Genomic DNA, 24,598 nt, shown 5'->3' with positions numbered 1-24,598 from the left:
TGGGGCGCCTGGGTGGCGCAGTCCGTTAAGCGTCCGACTTCAGCCAGGTCACGATCTCGCGGTCCGTGAGTTCGAGCCCCACGTCAGGCTCTGGGCTGATGATGGCCCAGAGCCTGGAGCCTGCTTCCGATTCTGTGTCTCCCTCTCTCTCTGACCCTCCCCCGTTCATGCTCTGTCTCTCTCTGTCCCAAAAATAAATAAACGTTAAAAAAAATTTTGTTTTTAATAAAAAATAAAAAAAATAAAAGCCCTTAAAAAAAAATAAATCTAGTGTTGGCTCTCTCCATTTGCATGAACTCTTTGACTTTTAGGACTGTTTAATTCTGTAAACATTTGATGATATGCAGATAAAATGCAAATCCACTGCAAAATGAAATTTCAAGTCTTGAAAAAGAGTCGAGGTTCCCTGAAGTCCATGAAGGTGATTTTGAAAAAGTTACTAAAAACACTTTCAAACCCATTGATAAAGGCTGTGTGTGTGTGTGTGTGTGTGTGTGTGTGAGAGAGAGATCTTTACAAAATGCTACGTTCCAGTGTTCTTAGCATCTGATGTTCTCATCTCTTGCTTATTGCCACCTTATGGTGTACCTACTGCCCCCATTCCCATGACAGGCAAAGAAACAAAAGTGCAGAATCCAAAGCAAGCCGTCTGGTCCTAGAGTGTGCACGTTCTTCCTCACTGCGCTAGACTGCCTCCACCGAGATCAGTTGATCATTAGCCACTGATAGGAAATCAGAAAGAAAAGAATGGTCACCTGAATGGAGAGAGATTTCTAAAGGATAAAGGAGGCTCTTGTGAAAAACTGATAAAAGCTGTCACCTGAGCAATGTGGTTAGTAGTTAGGAGTGTGTTTCTCTGGGTCAGACTGCTGGAGCTTTGCTGCTCCTTTAGCCACCTGACAGATTACCCAACACCTGTGTCTCAGCCTCCTTATCTGTAAAGTACGGATAATAAATAGATTCTACCCATTGCACTGTGGGTGTGGATTTTATGATTAAAATACCCGTAAATGAATCTGACGAATAGAAGGCACTTGGCAGACGTTCATTGTTCTTGTAACTGTTTGGGAAAATGGTCCTCTTTATGATCATGTTCTACAAATCAAAAAAGAAGAATGTCTTATGCTGGTCTCCAGTGTTGTTTGGATGGTTGATTCTAAAAGACCTCCATACATACTTGTTTACTTTTATCCCTTTAAGAGCAAGCACATGGTTGCAACAATGTTACACAAATGTCCTTTTAAAAAAAAAAAAGATGAAATGGAGTTATTTTCATTTTGGTTTTCTTTTTTTTTTTAATTTTTTTTTTCAACGTTTATTTATTTTTGGGACAGAGAGAGACAGAGCATGAACGGGGGAGGGGCAGAGAGAGAGGGAGACACAGAATCAGAAACAGGCTCCAGGCTCGGAGCCATCAGCCCAGAGCCCGACGCGGGGCTCAAACTCACGGACCGCGAGATCCTGACCTGGCTGAAGTCGGACGCTCAACCGACTGCGCCACCCAGGCGCCCCTCATTTTGGTTTTCAAGGTAAAACCTGAGTAACAACCCCCCCCCCCCACCATGCCCTGTTTACTCTGAAATTTGGATTACTGTTTAAATGGATTCGTTCTGTTGCTTTGTTTTTTTTTTCAACACTATCCTCTGATAAGGCCCATCTCTTGGGATTTTTGTGAGGCTTGAATGAAGTAATGGATGTGTGCAAGCTGTATGGGAAAACTCAGCACTTGTTAGGGACTCTCTTATTTGTTGTTGCTTCTGTTAGGCGGGAAGGGCACCTGCAAAGGGCAACTGTAACAATGTGCGTGTTTTGTTCATCTGTAAACGTGAAGCACCTGCCTTGAAGAAGACCAGACGCGGTGTAGATAACAGTATGAATGTGAATTGAGCGTGTCTGTCCCCCTCTTCCTCTTCTCCCTACCAACTTTCTGTCTCTCACTCCCTCTGGTTTGTTTCACTCTCTAACTCACACACTCGCTCTCTCAGAGCTAGTAGTCTAAGTGGAGAAGTCAGAGGTGAAAACAAATATTTCTAGTACTCTATGTTTTATAAGGGCCGTAATAGAAACACAAGGTTCGTGTGAGTAAGGGTGGGGGAGTAATTTTCCTTTGCTTAGAGGTATTTGGAAGGTTCCACCAAGAGGACCCTGTGGGGGCTGGATGAGGAGTTTAAGTGGAGGAAACACATACAGAGGAAGGTGATGTCGTTTGAAAGGTAGGTTGCTGTGCGGTGGTAGAGCTCTGGTGGCCCACATGTTGGAGTGTGGACATTGTCTCTGAGTCATCAGGAATCATGGGAGTTGGTTTTTGCTTTTTGTTTAATGCAGGTTTACTACCCTGTAACTTACATACAGTAAAACTCACCCTCTGAAGGAGTTGACAAATATGTATCATCCTGTGACAACGACCACCCCCACCACTAAGATAGAGAATTGGCATGGCCCCAAAAAGTTCTCTCGTGGAGCTTAGCAGTGAAGCCTATGCCATCAGCCTCCGCAGGCACGGATCTGATTTCTGTCCCTTTTCCAGAATACGAATGGAATCATAGTATGTCACCTTTCATGTCCAGCTGCTTTCACTTGGCGTGATGGTTTTGAGATTCATCCACATTGTTGCCTATATTGGGAGTTTGTGTGTGGAAGGTGTAAAAATAAAGGAATGCTATGACACTTCAGGAAGGTGAATCTGCTGGTAGATCATTATCCTGGCCAGTTAGGACGACTGTAATTCTGTGGCAGGGGAATTGGAGAAGGTGGGGGTGGGGTGGGGTGGAGGGGGTGCTTTGGAAAAAGACCAGTGGGGCTACAAGGCAGATTGCAGGTTTTTAAGGAATGAGATAAGTTAGCAAAAACAGTAGGTTTAAACTCTTCCCCTTGTAGCAGATGGGAAGGAGGAACCGGGTAAGTAGCTACATTAGTGTCACATGGAAAACCTCAGGAACGTTTCTGCATGGGTATAGGCAGAGGGAAATCAAGCAGGGGCAGAGAAGAACCCCGGGTTCTTGAAGGGGCAGGGTGTACGGGGTGCAGGTGGGGAGAGACTGAGAAGCATGTTTGTTTTAGCTACTGTTACACGAGAGCTCAGGGGCCGACTCTGGCAGTGACCTCAGCTCCTGGAAGTTGCTCTGTACATTCTGTATGTTGACAGGAGGCTGAGGGCTAGGAAAAGCAGCATCTGCATAATATTTATCTCAAGCTTTTACTTTTTGCTCTATTTTGACCTTCAGTAAAGCAACGCAGTTCATCAAGTATCTTTAGGAGTTAAAAACCTGTAAGCATTTTGCAAATTTACTATAAGATAGTGTTTGCTAGTAACGATTTAGGGTGACAGTCCATCTGTTTGCTGTGTTCTTTAATACATTCAGTAGATGGGGCACCTGGGTGGCTCAGTCGGTTGAGCGTCCGACTTCGGCTCAGGTCATGATCTCGCGGTCCGTGAGTTCGAGACCCGGGTCAGGCTCTGTGCTGACAGCTCAGAGCCTGGAGCCTGCTTCAAATTGTGTCTCCCTCTCTCTCTGCCATCCCCCCCCCCCCATGCTCTGTGTCAAAAATAAATAAAAACATTAAAAATTTTTTTTAAAACATTCAGTAGAGGCTCTGCCTTTAGATCAGGACCTACCTTCTAGGAAGAAAACAGTGTATTCTTTTCTTAAGGGGGGGAGGGTTGGGGGGGCGGAACTCTCACAGACTTCTGATCCTATCTGTGATACCTCAGTAAATGTTTCTTGCCCCTAGAAATCATTTACTTTCTCATAAAAGGAAACATTCATAAAGAGTGCTAAGCTGTGTTGTGCCTGTGGATTAAAAAAATAAACAACTTATCACTGCAGGCAACTATGACATAGGTGATGGAAGTAAGGCAAGGTGGTAAAATACAAGCCCATTTCTCACTTATCTTCTGACTGCGGTGAAGGTTGTATCTTCAATACCAAAGAAACATTGGGATCAGAAAATTAAAAGAATGTGAAAATACTCCACCTTTGATTCTTTTTTTTTTCTTTTTTTTAAGTTTTGCTGCTCGAGAAGATAGAGCATGACAACATCTGCAATAAAACGTTGAAGATCACAGACTTTGGGTTAGCGAGAGAATGGCACAGGACTACCAAAATGAGCGCCGCGGGCACTTACGCTTGGATGGCCCCGGAAGTCATCAAGTCCTCCTTGTTTTCTAAGGGAAGTGACATCTGGAGGTGAGCACCAGGTCTTGCGCGATCACAGACGTCTGCAGAAACTGGTTGGTATGCTTCCTTTAAATGAGTCCCAAAGTATTCAGCACCTGAGCATAACAGAGAACACAGGCCTTTTTTGAAGATTTCATGGTTTGGGTCAAGATGTAATCACAACAGAACAGGTAACTTGAGGTTTTTTATGGTCATGACTTCATAACTTGGTAGGAGAACCTTCTCGTTAAATCCGAGGTTTGATTAAAACTGACTATAACTTGAGCTGATAGTAATGCCTAGATTTTGTAAGGCTCGTCAGTAAAGAATAGTACATTGTTACTTTTTTTTTTAAGTAAAATTTTGATTTCTCATGATTTACAGACAAGAGTAGCATGGAAGGAGTTTGAGAAAATAATCGAGATCTGCGCCTTCATTTTATAGATTGCATCATCTAAAGATTAAAGCTTCCAGTTTGAGAATGGAGGGCTGGACCAGATAGGAGCCCAGGTTAGTTAGATTCTCCGTTCAGCTATGTCTGATTGGGGCATGAAGACATTATCAGTAATAGAACAACAAAGAAAAATCAGTATGTTTAATAGCTACGATGCCCAGGAGCTAACTTGCCTTTATTTAAAGGGCATCTTCTGTAGCTAGCATTAAAATTCTAGATTTTTTACTGTTTTGTAGCAGTTGTTTTAGATATAATTTGCATGTCACACAGTCTGCCCATTTAAACTGTACAGTTCAGTGGCTTTTAGTATATTAATAGAATTGTATATCCATCACCACAATTTTGAGAACATTTGCATAATCCGAAAAAGAAATCCTACGCAGCGCAACCATCACTCCCCACACCCATCCCTCCCAGCCCCAGGCAACTACTAATCTACGTTTTGTAAAAGCTTTAGATTTGCATATTCTGGGCATTTCCTATAGATGCAGTCATACGACCCCGTGGTCCTTTGTGACTGGCTTTTTTGGTTAACCTCATGTTTTCAAGGTTCAAGTTGGAGAATGAGTCAGGATATCCTTCTTTATTGCCAAGTAATATTCCATTGGGCGGATTCCCACATTTCCTTTGTCCGTTAATCAGTTGATGGGCTTGAGTTGTTTCCGCTCTTTAGTGATTCTGAATCAGGCTGCTATGAACATTCATGGACGAGTTGTTGTGAGGGCGTAGGTTTTCAGTTCTCTTGGGTCTGTACCTAGACAGGAAGCCGCTGCACCATGCGGTAATTCCGTGTGTGGTCATCATTCGAGGAGCTCCCAGACAACTTCCAAAACCACCTATTTGCACCCACGATCAGTGTATCTGGCTCTCGACGGCCCCACATCCTCACCAACACTTGTTGTTCTCGGACTTTTTGACTCCAGCCATCCTCGTAGTTTGCAAAGTGACTAAAACTCCAGTTTTTTTACACAAGAAAAAACTCAGGCCGAGAGAAGGGTCACTTGCTAAGAGTTTGTATCTGTTTGGTAGCAAGACCGCGAGTAGAACTCAGATCCGACTTCCAAATTGGGGATCAACAGAAGTTGTTTTCCCCCGTAATCACTGGATGCTGCAGAAATTCCTCTCTCCGATTCACACATCCCGTTAGTGGCAGAGCGTCTGTTGGTAGAAGTTCCAAGAAAATTTCTTTAAAGCTTATCCTCCGCATTTTCAGTATGACCTAACTGTTCTACTTAATGGCCTTTCAGAAATTGATCAACTGCATTGGGGTTCCAGAGTGTCTTAGGACCATTTTTGGAAAACACAAGTGTTTGAGTCTCATCCCTTACTTAATAAATTAGGCTCTCTGCTGGTGGAGTCTGAGCAGACGTTTCCCTACAAAACATTAAATGTGCTTTCCTTGATTGACCCACGGTAGTTTTTTGGCCATACGATAATACCAAAATACTTCAGGGAAACAGGTGATTCTTGTGGGAGATTGTACTTCAAGACTCTAGAAACTGATACATACATCAAGGACCAATTTTATATTCAAAGTAACATTACTTAAGACTATAACCCTTCCACTTTGTGTGCTTCTTTTACAAACTGTGTGATTACAAGCTGTATAAATGCTGGACTATCTGTATAAATGCTTTATGGCAACTTTTCACCTATTGTAAACAGAGAAGAATCAAGAGATAAGCAAAAAGAAAAGGAAAAAAATCTAAAGCTAGCCAAAATAGGGCTCCTTGAGTCCATATACTTCTTGGACACATCTTCTCTCAAAATCTGCTTATTTCTAACTCTGTTTTACATGTTCGATGATCTGATTTTCAATAAAAGCAGCTAGCTAGAAGAGGGAGAGGGATGCTAAGCTGGTAACAGTTGGCAGCTGAAAACAAAGTAAGTGATAGGAAGAAAAACATGAAGTGCTACGGAAAGGACTAGAAACTGCTGACCTCTAGAGCTACCTAGTTGTGGAACCAAACATCCCCACATACCTGCAGAATGCATTAATACATCAAGCCTACTCTGAGTCCTTGGATATCAGGATGCGGAGGGGTGGGAAGGCCCCCTCTCTGAATTTCGCATTCCTTTGCCTTAGAATCTCCTTTTATAATATTCCCTTAAAAATAATTTCATTCAGGGGTGCCTGGGTGGCTCTGTCGGTTAGGCGTCCGACTTCGGCTCAGGTCATGATCTCATTCATGGTCCGGTCCGTGAGTTTGAGCCCCACGTCCGGCTCTGTGCTGATGGCCCGGAGCCTGGAGCCTGCTTCAGACTCTGTGTCTCCCTCTCTCTCTGCACCTCCCCCACTCGTACTTTGTCTCTCTCTCTCTGTCTCTCAAAAATAAATACTAAAAAAAAATTTTTTTAAATGATTTCATTCAAGAGACATGACTTAAGTCTGTGCAATAGACTAGCATTCTAGCATATTGACGAGTACGTTAACTAGTGAGTGGATTGATCATCTCTCGCTGTCCTTCCCCCTTACTGGGTATTATACCGGAAAGTAACTTAGACAGACGTTATCATTGAATTTTCACAATATCTCCTGCGATCACTGCACTTCCACAGAATAGGTAACCAGGACACTGAGATGTTAAGAAATCTCCTCAAGGTTGTAAAGCTGGTAAGTAGTAGTATACTCACATCCCAGGCCTGGGAGCCAGACTCCTGCTACCATCACTCTGGCTCATCAGGCCATTGAACTCTCAGGAGACAGCCTTATTTATACTGTATCCTACCCATTTGCAGCAGACGGAAGCATATGCATTACATTCTAAAGATAGTCCCATTGAAATAGTTCCATTTCTTGACATCAATTCTTAACATAAGCCCTCTGCTCTCCAGAAAAAGGACCTGTCATGAATTACTCCTTTGCGGAAACTCCCAAGAAGCAAAGTTATATTGTTGTTCTTGTTTGTTTTAGTTTTCTTATGTGGTAATGAGAATAGCAAGACGTGGCTTTGAATTTAGACAGTTTCCAGTTATTTTAAGGTTTTTGTTTTTGTCTCCTGCTCTGACTTGATTTTTGTTGATTGGTCTATAAATTAAATTTACTTCTTCTTGGAATTAAAGTATCTCTGCTAATGCATCATAATGTAGATAATTTTTAAGGCACCAAACAGGTCATTACCTTTGGAAAATACTGGTTTCCACTTAATTGCTAATAGTTATGGCATTATATAATTTACAAGCACTGTATTATATATTCCCCTTTTTTCAATATAAAACAGTATATATATACTGTATATATATATATATATGTATAAAAATATATATATATATACACAATATATAAAACAGCTTTGGGATGGCAGAACAGATATCGCTATTATTTTATAGATCAGCTAATTCACAATCAGCTGTTAAGGGCTTTGTGAGTGGAGACACAGCTAGTAAGCAGTGATACTCCCGAAACTCAGACTCCAGTCTGCTGAGTCAGGATCCAATTGTCTTTCACTGGTGCCCTGTTCCTCGGCCTCAGGGAGCCCTGGACTCAGGGGCCTCGGGACTCAAACATCTTTACTTAGAGCTGGTAGAACGTCAGCTGGAGGATGCCCAAGGCCCCATTGATTGGGCACATTCCGCCATGGCTACATTCTTATTCTGAACGTTTTCGGTATAGTGTCTAGAGTCCAATAGACACTAACAGAGAAGTCTGTAAATGAGAGGTTATTGTATCCGGGATGATCTGAGCCTGGAGTCCAGAGAGTTTCCAGCTTTTTGCAGACCACGCCTTCATGAAGGGCTTGTTCTATTATATTTGTGATGCTCTGAGTCCCCCGCATCTCTGTAGATCAGAAAATAATCTAATGAGACTCAGAAAGCAAGTCCAAAGCCAAAGTTAAATGCTTTTTTGGTGCTGTTCTGAGCTGTGTGGTCTTTTCTTCAGGCATGTTTTTCTACCTTCTGTCTGCTGTCTTTAAAACTATGTCTACACATTATATATAAGCAACAAACATAAGTAATGAGAATCAAGTTACCACTCTAAATTTCAAATGGTTTTTTTAAAATGTAAAGGTAATGATTTTTTCAAAGATTAGAAAAGTAAATAGGACCATACTTGTTATGTTAGTAGAATTAAAAACAAAACAAAACAAAAAAAAAAACATGACCATCCCTTACCTGCCTGTGTGTTTCGATTTAAAATCAAATGGGATGTCTGGAGTGGCTGATATTTCATGTATTAACAAAAGCTAATTTGTACTTCATGTTTGGCAGATTATAAAGGGAAACTAAGGTACTAATGGATACAGAGTTACAAAAAAGAGATGTTTTGTCCTACTAGTGGGCACTGGGAGGCCCATGCTGATTTTTTTTGGTTTTTTGTCCATTACTTTTAAGCAATATGGTAGAAATATTAGGAACACAACTCTTAAGATATAAAGGGAGAGGCAGAAAGATGAACAATTTCAAAACAACCATTTAAAAATAGTCAACATGGTTGTATCTAAGTCCTATGGTGCATAACGTGAGATTTCTGTGGGGCTAATGTCTTCAGTGACCTGACAATCCTCAAGAGGTTTAATCCCGGTGTGGAAAAATGAGATAGAAGGAGAAACATCAAAACACCACATCAAAGTGTGGCCTGGTTCTGGATCCGTTTAGTTCAGTTATGTACTGCTTCTATGCTTCCTATTCATTATATAGTTTTAATTCCTATAATTCATAACTGATTTCTGGGAAGGTGTGTGCCTGTGTGTGTTTAAACAGGGGGTTCACTGGAAGACCCCACCTCGCACCTTGGAATATGTGCCACTAAAGGGTTTGTTGGAAGAGAAGGGTCTTTTTTTTTTTTTTTTTTTTTTTTTAAGAGAGAGAATGCATGAGGGAGGGTGGGGGCAGAGAGAGAGGGAGAGAGAGAATCTCAAGCAGGATCCATAGTCAGCATGGAGCTCCACATGGGGCTCGAACCCACAAACCATGAGATCATGACCTGAACCAAAATCAAGAGTCTGACGCTAGGGGTACCTGGGTGGCTCAGTCTGTTAAGCGTCCGAGTCTTGATTTTCACTCAGGTCATAAACTCACAGTTCATGGGTTCGAGCCCCACATTGAGCTGTGTGCTGACAGTGCAGAGCCTGCTTGGGATTCTCTCTCTCTCTCTCTCTCTCTCTCTCTTAAAATAAATAACAACTTAAATAAAATGGGAGATCAGTTGTTAAAAAATAAATAAATAAAATTAAGGGAGTCCAACGCTCTACTGACTGAGCCACCCAGGCGTCCCAGAAGGGAAGATTTTTAGTCAGGGCTGAATGAGGGCTCAGATGCATTTATCCCACCCCTTGTGTTTGGAAGAAAAAGACACCCTTTGACCCATTTAACTCCATGGCAATTTTGCTTTCCAGCTATGGAGTCCTGCTGTGGGAGCTGCTCACGGGAGAAGTCCCCTACCGTGGCATCGATGGGCTTGCCGTGGCTTACGGAGTAGCCGTCAATAAGCTCACTTTGCCCATTCCTTCCACCTGCCCTGAGCCGTTTGCCAAGCTCATGAAAGGTATCTGTGCCCCCCTGTTTCTGTGGGTCTGTGGAGGCAAGGGGAACGGCTCAGGAGAACATCTGTGCATTTTGTATCCAAAAGGGTACTTTTGGATACTTTGGGTATAGCAGTGATTCTAATTTTCAGATGCTTTTAAGCAACTGTACCATTTTATGAATCCGAAACCTTGTCTTCAATCTGAGACATCAGGTAAAGCATTGATGGATTAAGTCACTTTTAAAAAAACAATCCGGTTTTATCAGTGACTCATTTATGTACAAAATCCAACCGAATGGTAATAAAGTTTTCACCAAGTACAGCACTCAAGTTCAAAGACAGAATTTAGTTGGCTCCATTCTGCTCTTTTAAATTCCATCTAATGATCAAAAATGTTTTACGATCTTAACCGGCGTGGTTTTGCCATGACCTTATCTATTTGATGTTTAGCTTTTAAAAATTAACTGACTCCTTTTGTAGGCAGCTAGTTACCTTCCTTCATTACGAGGCCATTTCTTAGAACCTCTCGTGTGATTATAACATTTTAGAGATTTCGGGTTTCTTGGGCCAAGTTCTAGAACTCCGTACCTGTAAATCACCGGCCGGGCAGCTTAGGCCCCTGAGACACACAGTTCATGGTGAAGCATGGAGCGCACACATCCAGTATTCACGTCGTATCAGAGAAACCACAAGAGCCTTACCTAACAGCGAATATTGTACACGTGCCACTGACCTGGATGCTGTGTAAAATAAAATTTTCAAAGTCGTCATCAGTTGATTTTTCAGATCTTCAGTAGACACCATCAGCATGGGCTGAAAATCTGGGCTGTGCTAAGAAACGGAATTAATGTGGTTCTTGTTTATTTTAGAGTGCTGGCAACAGGACCCTCACATTCGTCCATCATTTCCCTTAATCCTTGAACAACTGACTGCTATTGAAAAGGCAGTTATGACCGACCTGCCTCAGGAATCTTTTCATTCCATGCAAGATGACTGGAAGCTAGAAATTCAGCAAATGTTTGATGAACTGAGAACAAAGGAAAAGGTGAGAGAGATGCAGTCACTGCAGAAGACACCCACATTTGCGAGGATTATGGAAAACATGCGTCAAGAACACGGTTAGCACTATTGTAAAAGATTTTCAGACGTGAATAGTTACTGATTCTTACCTTCCGGCTAAAACGAAGCAAAACAGAAGTGTCCTCAAAATGTATCGTTGGAAAAGAAACAATCGTTTGTTAGGGAAATTTTCAAAAGTAAAAAAGAAAAAAAAAAAATTAAAAGAAGAGAGAACAGCATACTGAGTCCTTGGTATAAATTAACCAGCTTTAGTAACTGTCAGTATTTTGTCATTTTGTACATCTCTTAGTCCCGTTATCATCTTTTTTAAAAAAAAAAAACGGAATACTTTAAATTAAATCTTCAATTCATGTCCTTTTACCCTTAAATCTTAAAACAGGCATCTCTAACTGGTAAGAATTTTAGAAATAACTTTCTTGCCATTATTATCTCAAAAAGTAACAGTAATTCCTTGATGTCATGTAGTACTCTATAAATGTCACAGTTGTCACAAAGGTGTCTTTTTAAAGTTTTTGACTATATCTTTTAAAGCCTTTCTTATGCTAGACACCCCCCCATACACACACACACACACACATACACACACACACACACACCCTTTTATCTCCAAAGCAGTGCTTTGCTGGAGAAACTGGGAAAGTATAATTTTTGAACCTTTTAGTATGATGAGTTAAGTTCCGTTTGGTTTGTTTATTTTAAGAAGCACTACATAAACATCTATGTGAAACATACCTGAGGCTGCATTTATGCCACCACATACACAGCGAACTAGGAGAAGTAAAGGTATACCCTATTGGAAGGCAAACGTTGGGAAGTGAATGCAATTAGCATGGTCTCCTTTGGTGACACAGTGATTTCACGGTCCCTAAGAACCCCAACTTTACAGCACGATTCTGTGCTATAGGTTCAGCACTAATTTTTTGAAGACCCTTTTGTAGTACTTGAGCATTTTGGTGAATCAAGCCTTATTCTGCCCGTCCAAAGTGTGTAATTATCCGAGAGGTTAAGTTCTGTTTGTATGTGCAAGAAACGTCTGGGCTAAAGTACAACATCGCAAGTTTTTGATAACCTTTACAAAGCCATGCAGTTGTCCAGGAAGGAATTTTTATACCTCATACATTTGTGATTCTAAAATAGTAGAATTCTTTTTTAAGAGGGCAGTAATGCTTTGCTAAATAAAGAGCCCACTTGCTGATTCAAATTTACAACATTAAAACATGGCTGAGAATCATTCCCTCATGCTAGAGTAACTTGGACTTAGGCAGAGAGGCTCTGTATTACACGTCTAGACTTTTATATTGACTGTAATACTAAAGGCCTATGGTCAACCCAAGTGCAAAGAGGGAATAACAAGCTGTGGTTTGAATATATGTGCATAAACATTTCTTTTTTTTTTTTTTAACGTTTATTTATTTTTGAGACAGAGAGAGACAGAGCGTGAACGGGGGAGGGGCAGAGAGAGAGGGAGACACAGAATCGGAAACAGGCTCCAGGCTCTGAGCGGTCAGCCCAGAGCCCGACGCGGGGCTCGAACTCACAGACCGCGAGATCATGACCTGAGCCGAAGTCAGACGCTTGACCGACTGAGCCACCGAGGCGCCCCATGCGTAAACATTTCTTGACCTGGTTTTTATAATACTGTGCGTGACACCAAGACCTCGCATGCCCAGATTCTGTCTTTGAGAAGCTTAGGTCTACTGTTGTCTTACTGAGTTGGGAATCACTCCCAGGCATGTCACAGGGTCTCCCCAACGTGTAAATTGTTTTCTAAAAAATACATACAACTTAAAACCGTGTCCATGGGGAAACTGTTGTGAGTTTCAAGGTTATGTTCTCTTTTGTGTTTTCCCAGCAAACATGTACTGACTATGTACTGTGTGCTGGGAGCATTATTAGAGTCCTGGGATACAAAGATAATTACAACAGTCTCTTTTCTTGAGGTCCTTAGAATGGCAGGCTAGGGGTCTGGGATCTTATGGACAAGTTTTTAAAAGGGGCTAGACGTGGATCTTGGCACCATTTTCCAGCCAAACACCGAAGTCAGAACCCACCCCTCACCCCCACCCGATCTTCTTTCATTCTGCTTTCTTCTTTCTCTGACGGACAGATTACTGTTCTCATTGGTACCCGGCCTCCAAGGGCTTTGAAGATGTTTCTGGTGGTCTCCTGTGTGACAGAGACCATCAGTGGGAATCCCTCCCCTAATCCCTGTTGTCCTCGCTTTACCACCTGCGTCACTGCAACAGCATCCCACCTGGTTGCCCTGCGTCCAGTCTTGCTCCCCCAGTTGGTCCCCTCACCTCCAATGGCCCTTCTACAATGCAAATCTGAGCATCCTTCTTCAGCGGCCAATTTCTTTCCCTTATTAATTTCCTTTGTCCTTCCATATGTAGCCTCACTGTGTCCCATCCGTCCTGAATTCCATTCAGTTCCTCTGATGCCACCACACTCTTGACCTTCAGTCTCCAGATACATGCTCTTGTGGGTCCAGAATACTGTCCCCTCCTTAGCTTCTCGCCCCACCTCACAGTTGCTGGCTCCTTGGCTGTGAGTCCTTTGTAGCTCCCTCCCCTCACCCAGATGCACCAGATAAGCTGTGTGTCACAGCATCCCACACTCAGCTGGCGCTGAGTCTGACTTCTTGGTTTGCCATTTCTGCTAGATAATATATTAGTCAGCTACACTATCTTATTCTTGGTCATTTTCATCCACGGCATTGAACAGAGTACTCAGCACATGGTAGATAGTAAATAAGTACGTTACATTAACCTACGCAAAGTTTCTTAATATCCTGAATGTATTCTAACCTGAAACGTATTCTAGTAGGTGAGTGATACTAGCGATTATCATTACCACCATTATTACTCAAGGGGAACAGGGAATTTAGATGTATGTATTGGAAATCTGTTCTGAATCGTATGCCATCGAAGCGGTTTACAACTCAGCTGTTTAACTTCTACTTACATATTCTTGAGGGACACCCACATGTGTGCCCGGGGAAGTTTTGGTTGTTCACTGAAGCGTGGTTTGTGATGGTGAAAACCTGGGATTGGCCTCAGTATCCGTGAACAGGGGACAGATGCCCAAACTACTGTGTATTGATTCAGTATAGTCAGTATTGATTCGGACTGGAAATCTCCAAACCAGTGAAAATGAATGAATTCTAGCTACATGTTGCAACGAGGATAAATCTCAAATGTAAAATTGAGTGGAAAAAGTGAGTTGCAGAAGGATAGTTACGCTAGATACCATTTATGGAAATCGGTAAAACACATAAACCAGTGCCATTCAGATGTACCAAAAGTCTGAAGGTCTGGATGAGGGAGGGTTACGGGGCAACCAAGGAACCGCAGACAAGAAGAGGGAGAGGAGAGAATTTAGAGCGTGCTGCACATGAGACTTTAGCAGATCTGAAACGGATGAGGTAAAACCTTAGCATCTGTCAAATGTTGACAGTGAGTGTATGGGTATTTGCGGTTCTCTCTGATTGTAGTATATTTTAAATATTTCCTAATTTTAAGTGATTAAAGGTTAGAGAGAAATGTGTAAACTGCTGAAGTCACTTATCTTTTCCTGAAGTCATTTTCTTTTTCAAGTAGTAGACTTAGGCAATTCACCCCCTTCTTAGATTGTTCAGTATTTTGTAAGTTGGAAAATGCAAAACCGGCAGGTGCAGCCTTCGACAGTGGGTTTGACTGTTGGCATCAGGTTTTAAAGAGCCTCCCAAGGAAGATGGCCTGGAAGGCAGAAGGAGGACCTGGAAATCAAGTCTGGACAAAGAACAGAAGGTGTGCAGAAGGGAATGGTAATTGCAGGGGCTACCCTGGAATACTGGAAGAACTCAGAGGGTTCATGTTGCAGAGTTTGGAAGTAGGGCCTCTTGGGTCAAAGCTCCAGGGATTAAAATGTGGTCTGGTGGGGGGCGCCTGGGTGGCTCAGTTGGTTGAGTGACCAACTTCGGCTCAGGTCATGATCTTGCAGTTTGTGAGTTCAAGCCCTGCATTAGGCTCTGCGCTGACAGCTCAGACCCTGGAGTCTGCTTTGGATTCTGTATCTCCCCTTCTCTCTGCCCCTCCCCTGCTCATGCTCTGTGTGTGTGTTTCTCTCTCTCTCAATAATAAATGTTAAAAAGAATTTTTTTTAATAATAAAATGTGGTCTGGAGAAACAGGAACCCTCTTGCGCTGTTGGTGGGAATGCAAACTGGTGCAGCCGCTCTGGAAAACAGTGTGGAGGTTCCTCAAAAAATTAAAAATAGATCTACCCTATGACCCAGCAATAGCACTACTAGGAATTTACCCAAGGGATACAGGAATGCTAATGTATAGGGGCACTTACTTGTACCCCAATGCTTATAGCAGTACCTTCAACAATAGACAAATTATGGAAAGAGCCTAAATGTCCATCAACTGATGAATGGATAAAGAAGATGTGGTTTCTATATACAATGGAATACTACTTGGCAATGAGAAAATTGAAAATTTGAAAGAATGGAATCTGGCCATTTGCAGCAATGTGAATGGAACTGGAGGGTATTATGCTAAGTGAAATAAGTCAGGCAGAGAAAGACAGATATTATATGTTTTCACTCATACGTGGATCTTGAGAAACTTAACAGAAGACCATGGGGGAGGGGGAAGGGGGAAAAAAAGTTACAGAGAGGGAAGGAGGCAAACCATAAGAGACTCTTAGATACTGAGAACAAACTGAGGGTTGATGGGGGGTGGGGGAGAGGAGAAAGTGGGTGATGGGCACTGAAGAGGGCACCTGTTGGGATAAGCACTGGGTTTTACAAGGAGACCAATTTGACAATAAATTATATTTAATATAAAAAAATGTGGTCTGGGAATCAACAACTTTCTGACACTTAGAGCAGACGGTGGCTCAGTAGACTGCATTCAGCTTCCTTCCCTCGAGGGAGCCACACAGACGAAAGGGGATATCGAAATGGGATTCTAAAAACAATGATAGACTCCTTCCCCCTCCCTTTTTTTTTTTTTTTAATTTTTTTTTCAACGTTTATTTATTTTTGGGACAGAGAGAGACAGAGCATGAACGGGGGAGGGGCAGAGAGAGAGGGAGACACAGAATCGGAAACAGGCTCCAGGCTCTGAGCCATCAGCCCAGAGCCTGACGCGGGGCTCGAACTCACGGACCGCGAGATCGTGACCTGGCTGAAGTCGGACGCTTAACCGACTGCGCCACCCAGGCGCCCCCCCCTCCCTTTTTTTAATATAAGTTTTTAGCAGAGTGCCAAAATCCGTAGCAGTCTAGCGAAGTGGTTACGACTGGAGCCAGACAGCTGGCTGGAGCCGGGGCTCTTCCCTCCCTGCTGGCCTCCTCCCCATTAAAGGTCACAGTCACGCTGCCGGCTCCCTGGGGTGGTGTGGGGCTTAACCCGGTGGTGTGTGCACAGGGCTCAGAGCAGTGCCCATTACTTGGCAAGTGCCAAAGAAAGCGGTGGCTTTGATTGGAACCAGAGCAGCTTCTAACAGCCGCTGCCAATCCCTGGCCCAGTCGTTCGGGAAACTGGGCTCCTCTGAGCAGCAAAATGCTTGAAAATGACCGGCCAGATTAGCTTTTAAATCTTGTGTTTCATCGAAGGATTACTTTCCGCGATATTATTAATAGTTTCTTGGAAACTTTAATACATTTCGTTCACTTAACAGGGTAGAGAAAAATACTGATTTGTTTTGTTTTGTTTTGTTTTGTTTTCACACTTCCCCAAATTGTTTTCAGGAATTCTTAGATGTTTAATAGCAAAAATTAAAAAAAAAAAAAAAAAAGATTTTGGGGAATGGGAGTGAACTTAGAGGAAAAATAAAAGAAGTCACAGGATTTAAAATTTAGAGGTGATGTTATTAATAACGATTTTTATCTAATTTACTTATTTTAAATTATTGATAATTATTCATGACACTGCCAGATAGAAGGATATCCAGTGAATTAATTCTTACTTTACATTGTATAAAAGTCAAAAAAGCATCCTTCAAGAATGCGTGTCTTCCCTTTTTCCATGTGGGGGTTTACAGTAGTTTCTTTATTATTCTTTGGAATCATTTTTGAGCTGTCCTCTCATGGCGTCCTTGCCTTCTCCTTTTATGTGATATCTGTGCAGTGCTCCTTGAAATACCACATGTATGGTATCTTATGAGCCTTTGACTCAAAATTGAAGAGAATCTATAATGCTTTTGGGGGGTTTTTTGTTCTTGGATTTTGCTCAAAGGTTTCTTCTCCTTGCGTCTTTCTCGACAGAGTCGAGTGCAGGGTGTACGTGCACTATCTCCCTTTCTCGTTCACTGATTGCTTAAGGTAGGAGGCGTCAGACTTGGAATTAATGGTCAGTAACTTGGCTGTGCTCTGCGTTACTCAGTAAACTGTAGCCTGCACGGATATCGGTTCCTCCCTAAATTCCTGGCTTCTTATCTTTGTGTGTCTGTCTTTGTGCACTGGGTCCATGCACCTGTTTTTGAACCACTATTGGAAGACATACCGCCATTAATGATTAACATCTGCCAGGAATCTGGATTTGCCATTACTAGACTGGCCTGTGCCAAGCAGTTAAACAAATATTACTGCTTAGAAATCTCAGCAACCAAAAGAATTTTTGTGTATGCTTCCTAATTTCAAAGTATTCGAAGGGGTTCTAATACTCCAGCCTTTTTTTTTTTTTTTCTTTTACTTTTGACTGTTTTAAAATGCATTCAGAAAGAAGAGTACTTTGGCTGTTTTCTCTTTGATCTTATTTTTTTTCTCTTAAGTCTCGGGCAAGGGTTTGTTTGTTTTTAATTTATAAAGTCATGGCCAGGGGATCCACATTTTCGCCCGGGACCCGGAATTAAAAATGGTTTCTTCTTCAATTATTGTAGTAGTAACACACAAAAAGCCTATTTGAATTTGCTGGCCTTATCTGTACCTTATGCCATTTCATTCCATAATAGCTAATTGGATTGATATCAACACCACTGAAAAGTAATATCTTAACAAAAGGGCAGACAGTAATGAGTTAGACATTGAAAGTTGACTGGAAAGTATCTTCTGTCCCCAAATACACGACGGTAAGATCTCCAGTTTGGACAAACTGGTTGGAAAAAGCCATCAGTTATATAACAGATTTCAGAATTTTTTCTAATATGTAGCATTTTCTTTGTTTTCCTTTACTTTCATGTAGTATATAGTAATTTACGTCTGGCATAATGTAACGAAGAAATACTGATCTGCTTATAAATAAGAATCAGCTGGTACATATTAGCAGAAGTGACTTGAATATCAACCGGTGTTAAGTAAATCTTTTGCAATTTTGTGAGCTTTGTTTAGAAAAAGCAAATTTTTTTTTAAATTTTTTTTTCAACGTTTTTTATTTATTTTGGGACAGAGACAGAGCATGAACAGGGGAGGGGCAGAGAGAGAGGGAGACACAGAATCGGAAGCAGGCTCCAGGCTCTGAGCCATCAGCCCAGAGCCCGACGCGGGGCTCGAACTCACGGACCGCGAGATCGTGACCTGGCTGAAGTCGGACGCTTAACCGACTGCGCCACCCAGGCGCCCCGAAAAAGCAAATTTTAAGAATGTTTCAAAGGTGAATTTCAGCCCGCTTTGTAAATTAACAATAAATTCAGAATTCGTTTGATCTGAATAAATAAATTTTTTTTTGTTTTTTTTAGAACTCCTCAGTCTCTTCTTGATATTATTATATTTATTTACAGAATGAGGGTCTTCTGTTTTTCCTCTGTGATAATTGTACTGACAGCCTCCATGTATTCATTGAGCCCTTCTATAAAAAGTCCAAGGGATTAGCAGACTTGAGTTGACATTTTAATCCGATGCCTCAGCTCTGGCTTCTTCCTTGAGCCTCTATTTTAGAGTGTTTTTTTGTTTTGTTTTGTTTTTTTCTGTATCAGTATTCTTGACATGGGCTGTATCAAGTGTGGCTGCTTATATAAAGTGTGATATGTTTGCCCAGTCCTCGGAGCTCTCACAGCTCCTAGCTCAAAGCTACATCTGAGCTGGCATCTATAGTTTCTAACAAAGCTTCTGGTGTTAGGACAGTCTAAGATTAAATTTTCTGGAGCAGTGTAAATAAAAGTTTGCAAGTGCCTTGATTTCAGTATGACTGCTTGATTGAGTAGCAGGGCAATCAAGAAGACAAAGAAGTTCAGCACTAAAAGGAACATTTATGTCTCTGGTAAAGAAGAGAACATTTTAGGGGCGCCTGGGTGGCCCGGTGGGTAGGCATCCGACTTCGGCTCCGGTCGTGATCTCATCGCTCGTGAGTTCGAGCCCCGCGTCGGGGTCTGTGCTGACAGCTCAGAGCCTGGAGCCTGCTTCCGATTCTGTGTCTCCCTCTCTCTCTGCTCCTCTCCCGCTCACACTCTGTCTCTCTCTCAAAAATAAGTAAACATTAAAAAAAAAAAAAAAAAGACACACATAACATTTTATAGAAATGAAATAAGAGTGGAAGTGTGATTTTAAAACTTGGTAGAGTTCTTGGTTTTACTATTGAGTACTTTTTCCCTAATAGGAACAATCTTTGAACAACACAGGTTTAAACTATGTGGGTCCACTTATATGTGGCTTTTTTCAATAAATACAGTACAGGACTGTAAATATATCTTCTCTCCATTATTATTAAACATTTTCTTTTCTATAGCTTCATTTATTGTAAGAATACACTCTGTAATACACGTAACATACAAAATACGTGTTAATTGACTATGTGGTTAATTGACTATGTGGTGTTACTTCTCAGCAACAGTAGGCTATTATTAGTGGTTATGTTTTGGAGGCTCAAAAGTTATATATGGATTTTCCATGGCAAGGTGGGGGTGGGGAGGGTCAATGCTCCCAACTCAGTGTTTTTCAAGGATTAACTGTATTCTTTAATTCATGGGCTTTCTATGAAGCTAAATAACTCTGAAACCAAAGCCAAGTTTTGGAAGTTAGACTTTAATTGTGACAGAGCGGCCTTCATGAGCTAATTCATGCAATCTGTGTCAGAAGTGATACTTCTCATTCATCCATGGGGTCCTGAAAAATTCATTTTCCAGGGGCTTACAATTTTAGGGATGCTCATTTTCATTTCTCTTGGGCCTTCCGCTGCCTTCTGACCCATTAGCTTTGTTGTTCTTGGAATCTCTCCACCAGGATGTTTTAACCCCTAAGCAAATCCTTAAATAACCCAACGAAGTTCTTCCCAGGTAGAGAAATCTGAACTGTGGTCTTTCATGAGTAGAATGATTCTCCTTTAATCAGTCAAGTCTTACCGTTTGGCTTTATTTGGGAAATGGGTCGATCACCTCTGTCCTCTGTTGCTCTATGTTACTGAACACTTTCCGTGTCAGATGATCGTGAGGGCGAGCGATGAGGAGGGAGAAGTGTTAAAATCGGGTTCGAAAAATTGGTGACGCCTTTTGGGGACCCTGAGACTCAGGACGCAGAGCGCAGGCGGATTGCTTGTAGTCTGAGTCAATGCTGGGCCGGGGAGGTCTTAGCTCCCGCTGTCCTGATTGCCAAGGCTGCTGCCCCGGGAGGACCGGGGCGGCGGGGGGCTGAGCTGGAGAAGAGCCACCCCACTTCTTGCTTACACCGCGTGCTCTGTGCCCCAGGAGCTGCGGTCCCGCGAGGAGGAGCTGACCCGGGCCGCCCTCCAGCAGAAGTCCCAGGAGGCGCTGCTCAAGCGGCGGGAGCAGCAGCTGGCCGAGCGGGAGATCGACGTGCTGGAGCGGGAGCTCAACATTTTGATCTTCCAGTTAAACCAGGAGAAGCCCAACGTCAAGAAGAGGAAGGGAAAGTTCAGGCGGAGTCGGTTAAAGCTCAAAGACGGACATCGCATCAGCTTACCTTCAGGTATGCGCTCGTCTGCGTGTGTCGCAAGAGTTTTGAATGTCGTCTGTGTGATGGGCTTCTTTGTTGTCTCCAGCCTGGGAAGAGACGGCAGGATGAGATTTTTTTTTTTTTAACATTTATTTATTTTTGAGACAGAGACAGAGCATGAACGGGGGAGGGTCAGAGAAAGAGGGAGACACAGAATCCGAAGCAGCTCCAGGCTCTGAGCTTTTGGCACAGAGCCCGACGCGGGGCTTGAACTCACGAACCCCGAGATCATGACCTGAGCTGAAGCCAGACGCTTAACCGACTGAGCCACCGGGTACCCCAACAACACTTTTCTTTTATATAAAGTATGTATACATTGTCTCATAAAATTACTTATCACAAACTCGTGGAAGCCTCCCAACATAATGTGACTTTTTGGATTATTGCCAATGCCCTCAGTTAGTCAGAAAATCGCTGATGTGTGGCCATGGTGAGTACACAGTATAGTTATTGATTATTTGGTTTGATGTAGTGGAAGCAGGCTGTGTGTGGTCCTTCCTCCCTTTACCTTTGACCTCTCTGGAGGAAAAAAGATCTTTTTTTCAGGATCTCTTCGGATGTTTGCTTTTTAGCCAAAGTGTAACTTGGGGGACCACTGACTGTGCTGTCTTGTGGGTCCCACATAATTTAAAAGAAACTTTTATTTATGATGAGGCTTCTGCTTTCAAGTGTAGATGATAGAAAAATTCAGAATTTCTCCAGGTCTTGGCTCTATCAGCCTTCTATCTGTGTTGCGACTAGGTTATGCTAATTAATATTCACCTATTCCCTGGGGGACTTGGGAGGGGCATGGCTAATGAGAAACTGATGGAAAATAAACTTGGAAGAAAAAAATTAAATCATTCCCGTGATTCTTTACTCTTCAGTGGTAAGGTGATTAAAGCAAACGTCTCAGGATTCCTGAGGTCACTGTCACTCCTGCTTTTCATCTCAAATCGTGTTTCCGCGATATCTTGTCTTCACTCGAAGCAGACCAAATATATTCGACTATTTTTGCTAGATTTATATTGTTCCTGGATTACATTCTCCCTTTCTGAGAATTTGTTCTACACTTATTTGCCTTATGGCATTCAATAAAGATTTCCCATTAAAACATACCCCAAAAATCTGCTATAGTCCTAATCCATTTTCAAAGAATGAAATTGTTTCTTTAATTTAGCATGGGGTTTACCTCTTCTGGCCACAAGGTATTGCTACATTGTTGTCAGATTGTTACTGCTCTGGAAACTGATTCTCTTTAGATTCCCCCAACTTTTCACCCCCCCAACACATATACACAGGTACATATATACACATACACACACATGTACACATACACACACACACACAATTTACTTGCATAGTGTCCCAAAGTAGGATACATATCCAAAGATCCAAAGAGAAAAATGATAACTAACAATAGTTACTTATTTCCTCCAGGAAATTTGCTTAGTATAGAAGAGAAAGCAATTATTTGCACCCCCAAGGAACTTATTGTCTTCTAGAAAATTCTTTGAGTTACCAAATGTTAGTACTGTTTAGCGGTACACTATTAAGGAAGAAACATCTGCTAGACAGCAGCTCGAATGGCAGTGGTAGTTTCTTTTCAGCGTACAAATTGCTTGAACCCCTTTTGCAGGAAATTTTCCCTATGTGTAACTAGCTTAAAAATTTTCTCAGAAGCATATTGGAGACTCCTACAAACTGACCTTTAATATTTGTGCCTCTCCCTCTTCCAAAAACTTGTTATTAAATGTGAAAAATTAGCTCATCATAATTTTGTCCTTCAGAATCACTGAGGATAACTTTTAATCTTATGACTATTTATAGCTGTGATGACTTAACCACTAGAAAACTCCAACGTAATCCTTCCGCTGGCAGTCCTTTATGGGCACTCCCCAAACAAGGGTGGATGCTTATAAAATGAGACGATATAATCTACAAAAGTGTAGACGATATCATCTACATAAAGTATAAATTGTACTTTGTGAATTCTTGGAACTTGTTGGAATCTTAGAGTGATCACGGTAGATGTATTTCTATGGTGACCACTTTGTACCACGTGCTCTGCCTTATGTTTATCTCAGGCCAAAGTTGTATGTTTAGAACCTATAAAATAAGGCAAAGAAGGTTTGAAGCCTTCAAATTTGTTATCTTTCAAAAGCAATGGGATCCTAATTGTAACCACTTCAGAAATGCCAAAAGCCGGCCACAGTCATCTTCCTTCACGTGTGCACATGTGAGAGTGTGTGTGTGTGTGTGTGTGTGTGTGCAAATGCTACTATTTGCAGGGTCAAATGATTATTCCCACTGATACTGTCATGAAACATCAATATTGCCAATAAAAACACAAGTATAATTTTACTCAAAAGTCTGGGGACCTCATGAGAATCTGCCATGAGAAAATTATTCTCTCAAGTAGGATGAAAAACTGAACATCAGCCAGTTTTCCTAAATGTAGAACTGGGACAAAGTCAACCTTTCCCCAACTCACAGGGACAAGGGTATTTATAATAATATTTGGGGGACCCCTGAGTAGCTGAGACAGTTGAATGTCCGACTTTTGATTTTGGCTCAGGTCGTGGTCTCACCGTAGTGAGATCGAGCCCAGAGTGGGGCTCCATGCTGAATGTGGAGCCTGCTTGGGTTCTCTCCCACCCTCCGCCCCTCCCCATGCGTGCGGTCTCTCTCTCTCTCTCTTTCTCCTCTCTCCACTCCTCTCTCTCCAACAAACAAACAAACAAACAAAAAGAATATTTTCTTTGTGTTTAAGACATAAAGAGTCCAGGGGTGCCTGGGTGGCTCAGTCAGTTAAGTGTCTGGCTTCGGCTCAGGTCATGATCTCCTGGTTCGTGGGTTCGAGCCCTGCGTCAGGCGCTGTGCTGACAGCTCAGAGCCTGGAGCCTGCTTTGCCTTCTGTGTCTCCCTCTCTCTCTGCCCCTCCCCACGTTCTCTCTCTCTCTCTCTCTCACTCTCTTTCAAAAATGAATAAACATTAAAAAAATTTTTTTTAAACTTAGACTCCTTTTTTTGTGAGAGAGAAATTATTTAGACTTTTCCAGGAGATCAGAAGCACTCTGAATCTTAGGTATTGTTAAAATCCAGTTTGGTACTTGTGCTACTCCTCCTTGGCCTTACAGATGTTCTCTGCTGGTCACCTGGCCATCCCTTGTTCCACCTGGTTTATCGTTCCCATGCTGTGGTCTGGTTCTGGGTTCTAGTTCTGAGGGCTACAAGAACACAGCCGCCGTCTGCTCTGCTCTGGGCTGGTGGCTCCTCCTTCTCCAAAACTCGTGGGGAATTTGCTTCCAGTGTTCTGACGTATCATGGGGCTGGCTGAACCTTTATAAAGCACTTCAGTCTAAAATAAACTCTTTCATACCTACGGGTAAGACTGTTTCTCTTAACCTTCCCCCACCCGCCAGTCAGTCCAGTCACCTGCTGAACTGTACTCTCACCTCCGATCTTTATTCTTTATTCAGACTGCTCTCTGCCCGGTCAGATCTTGGTAGATGGAGGAAGCCTCCCATCTGCTACTTCGTTTCCACTTGTTTTGTCTTCCAAACCACCCTACACGCAGCTGTGTATTTTT

General features: G+C 42.2%; 1 protein-coding gene across 1 annotated transcript in view; it reads left to right on the top strand.

Annotated features, from left to right (window-relative positions):
* Positions 1 to 24,598, top strand: part of MAP3K21 (mitogen-activated protein kinase kinase kinase 21) — a gene marked incomplete at its 5' end in the record, with an annotated part of 64,437 nt that overhangs the window by 14,237 nt on the left and 25,602 nt on the right. Inside the window, 4 exons of the mRNA XM_040464912.1 lie at positions 4,007 to 4,187; positions 9,948 to 10,096; positions 10,945 to 11,120; positions 20,760 to 21,000. Of these exons, the coding sequence (XP_040320846.1) occupies positions 4,007 to 4,187; positions 9,948 to 10,096; positions 10,945 to 11,120; positions 20,760 to 21,000 (747 nt within the window). The remainder of the gene's footprint in view (positions 1 to 4,006; positions 4,188 to 9,947; positions 10,097 to 10,944; positions 11,121 to 20,759; positions 21,001 to 24,598) is intronic.

The sequence above is a fragment of the Herpailurus yagouaroundi genome, unplaced genomic scaffold (genome assembly GCF_014898765.1).
Source record: "Herpailurus yagouaroundi ecotype Mexico unplaced genomic scaffold, PumYag 530, whole genome shotgun sequence".
NCBI classification, from domain to species: domain Eukaryota; kingdom Metazoa; phylum Chordata; class Mammalia; order Carnivora; family Felidae; genus Herpailurus; species Herpailurus yagouaroundi.
The sequence above is the reverse complement of the archived record's forward strand: the minus strand, read 5'-3'. Positions and strand labels throughout refer to the sequence as shown.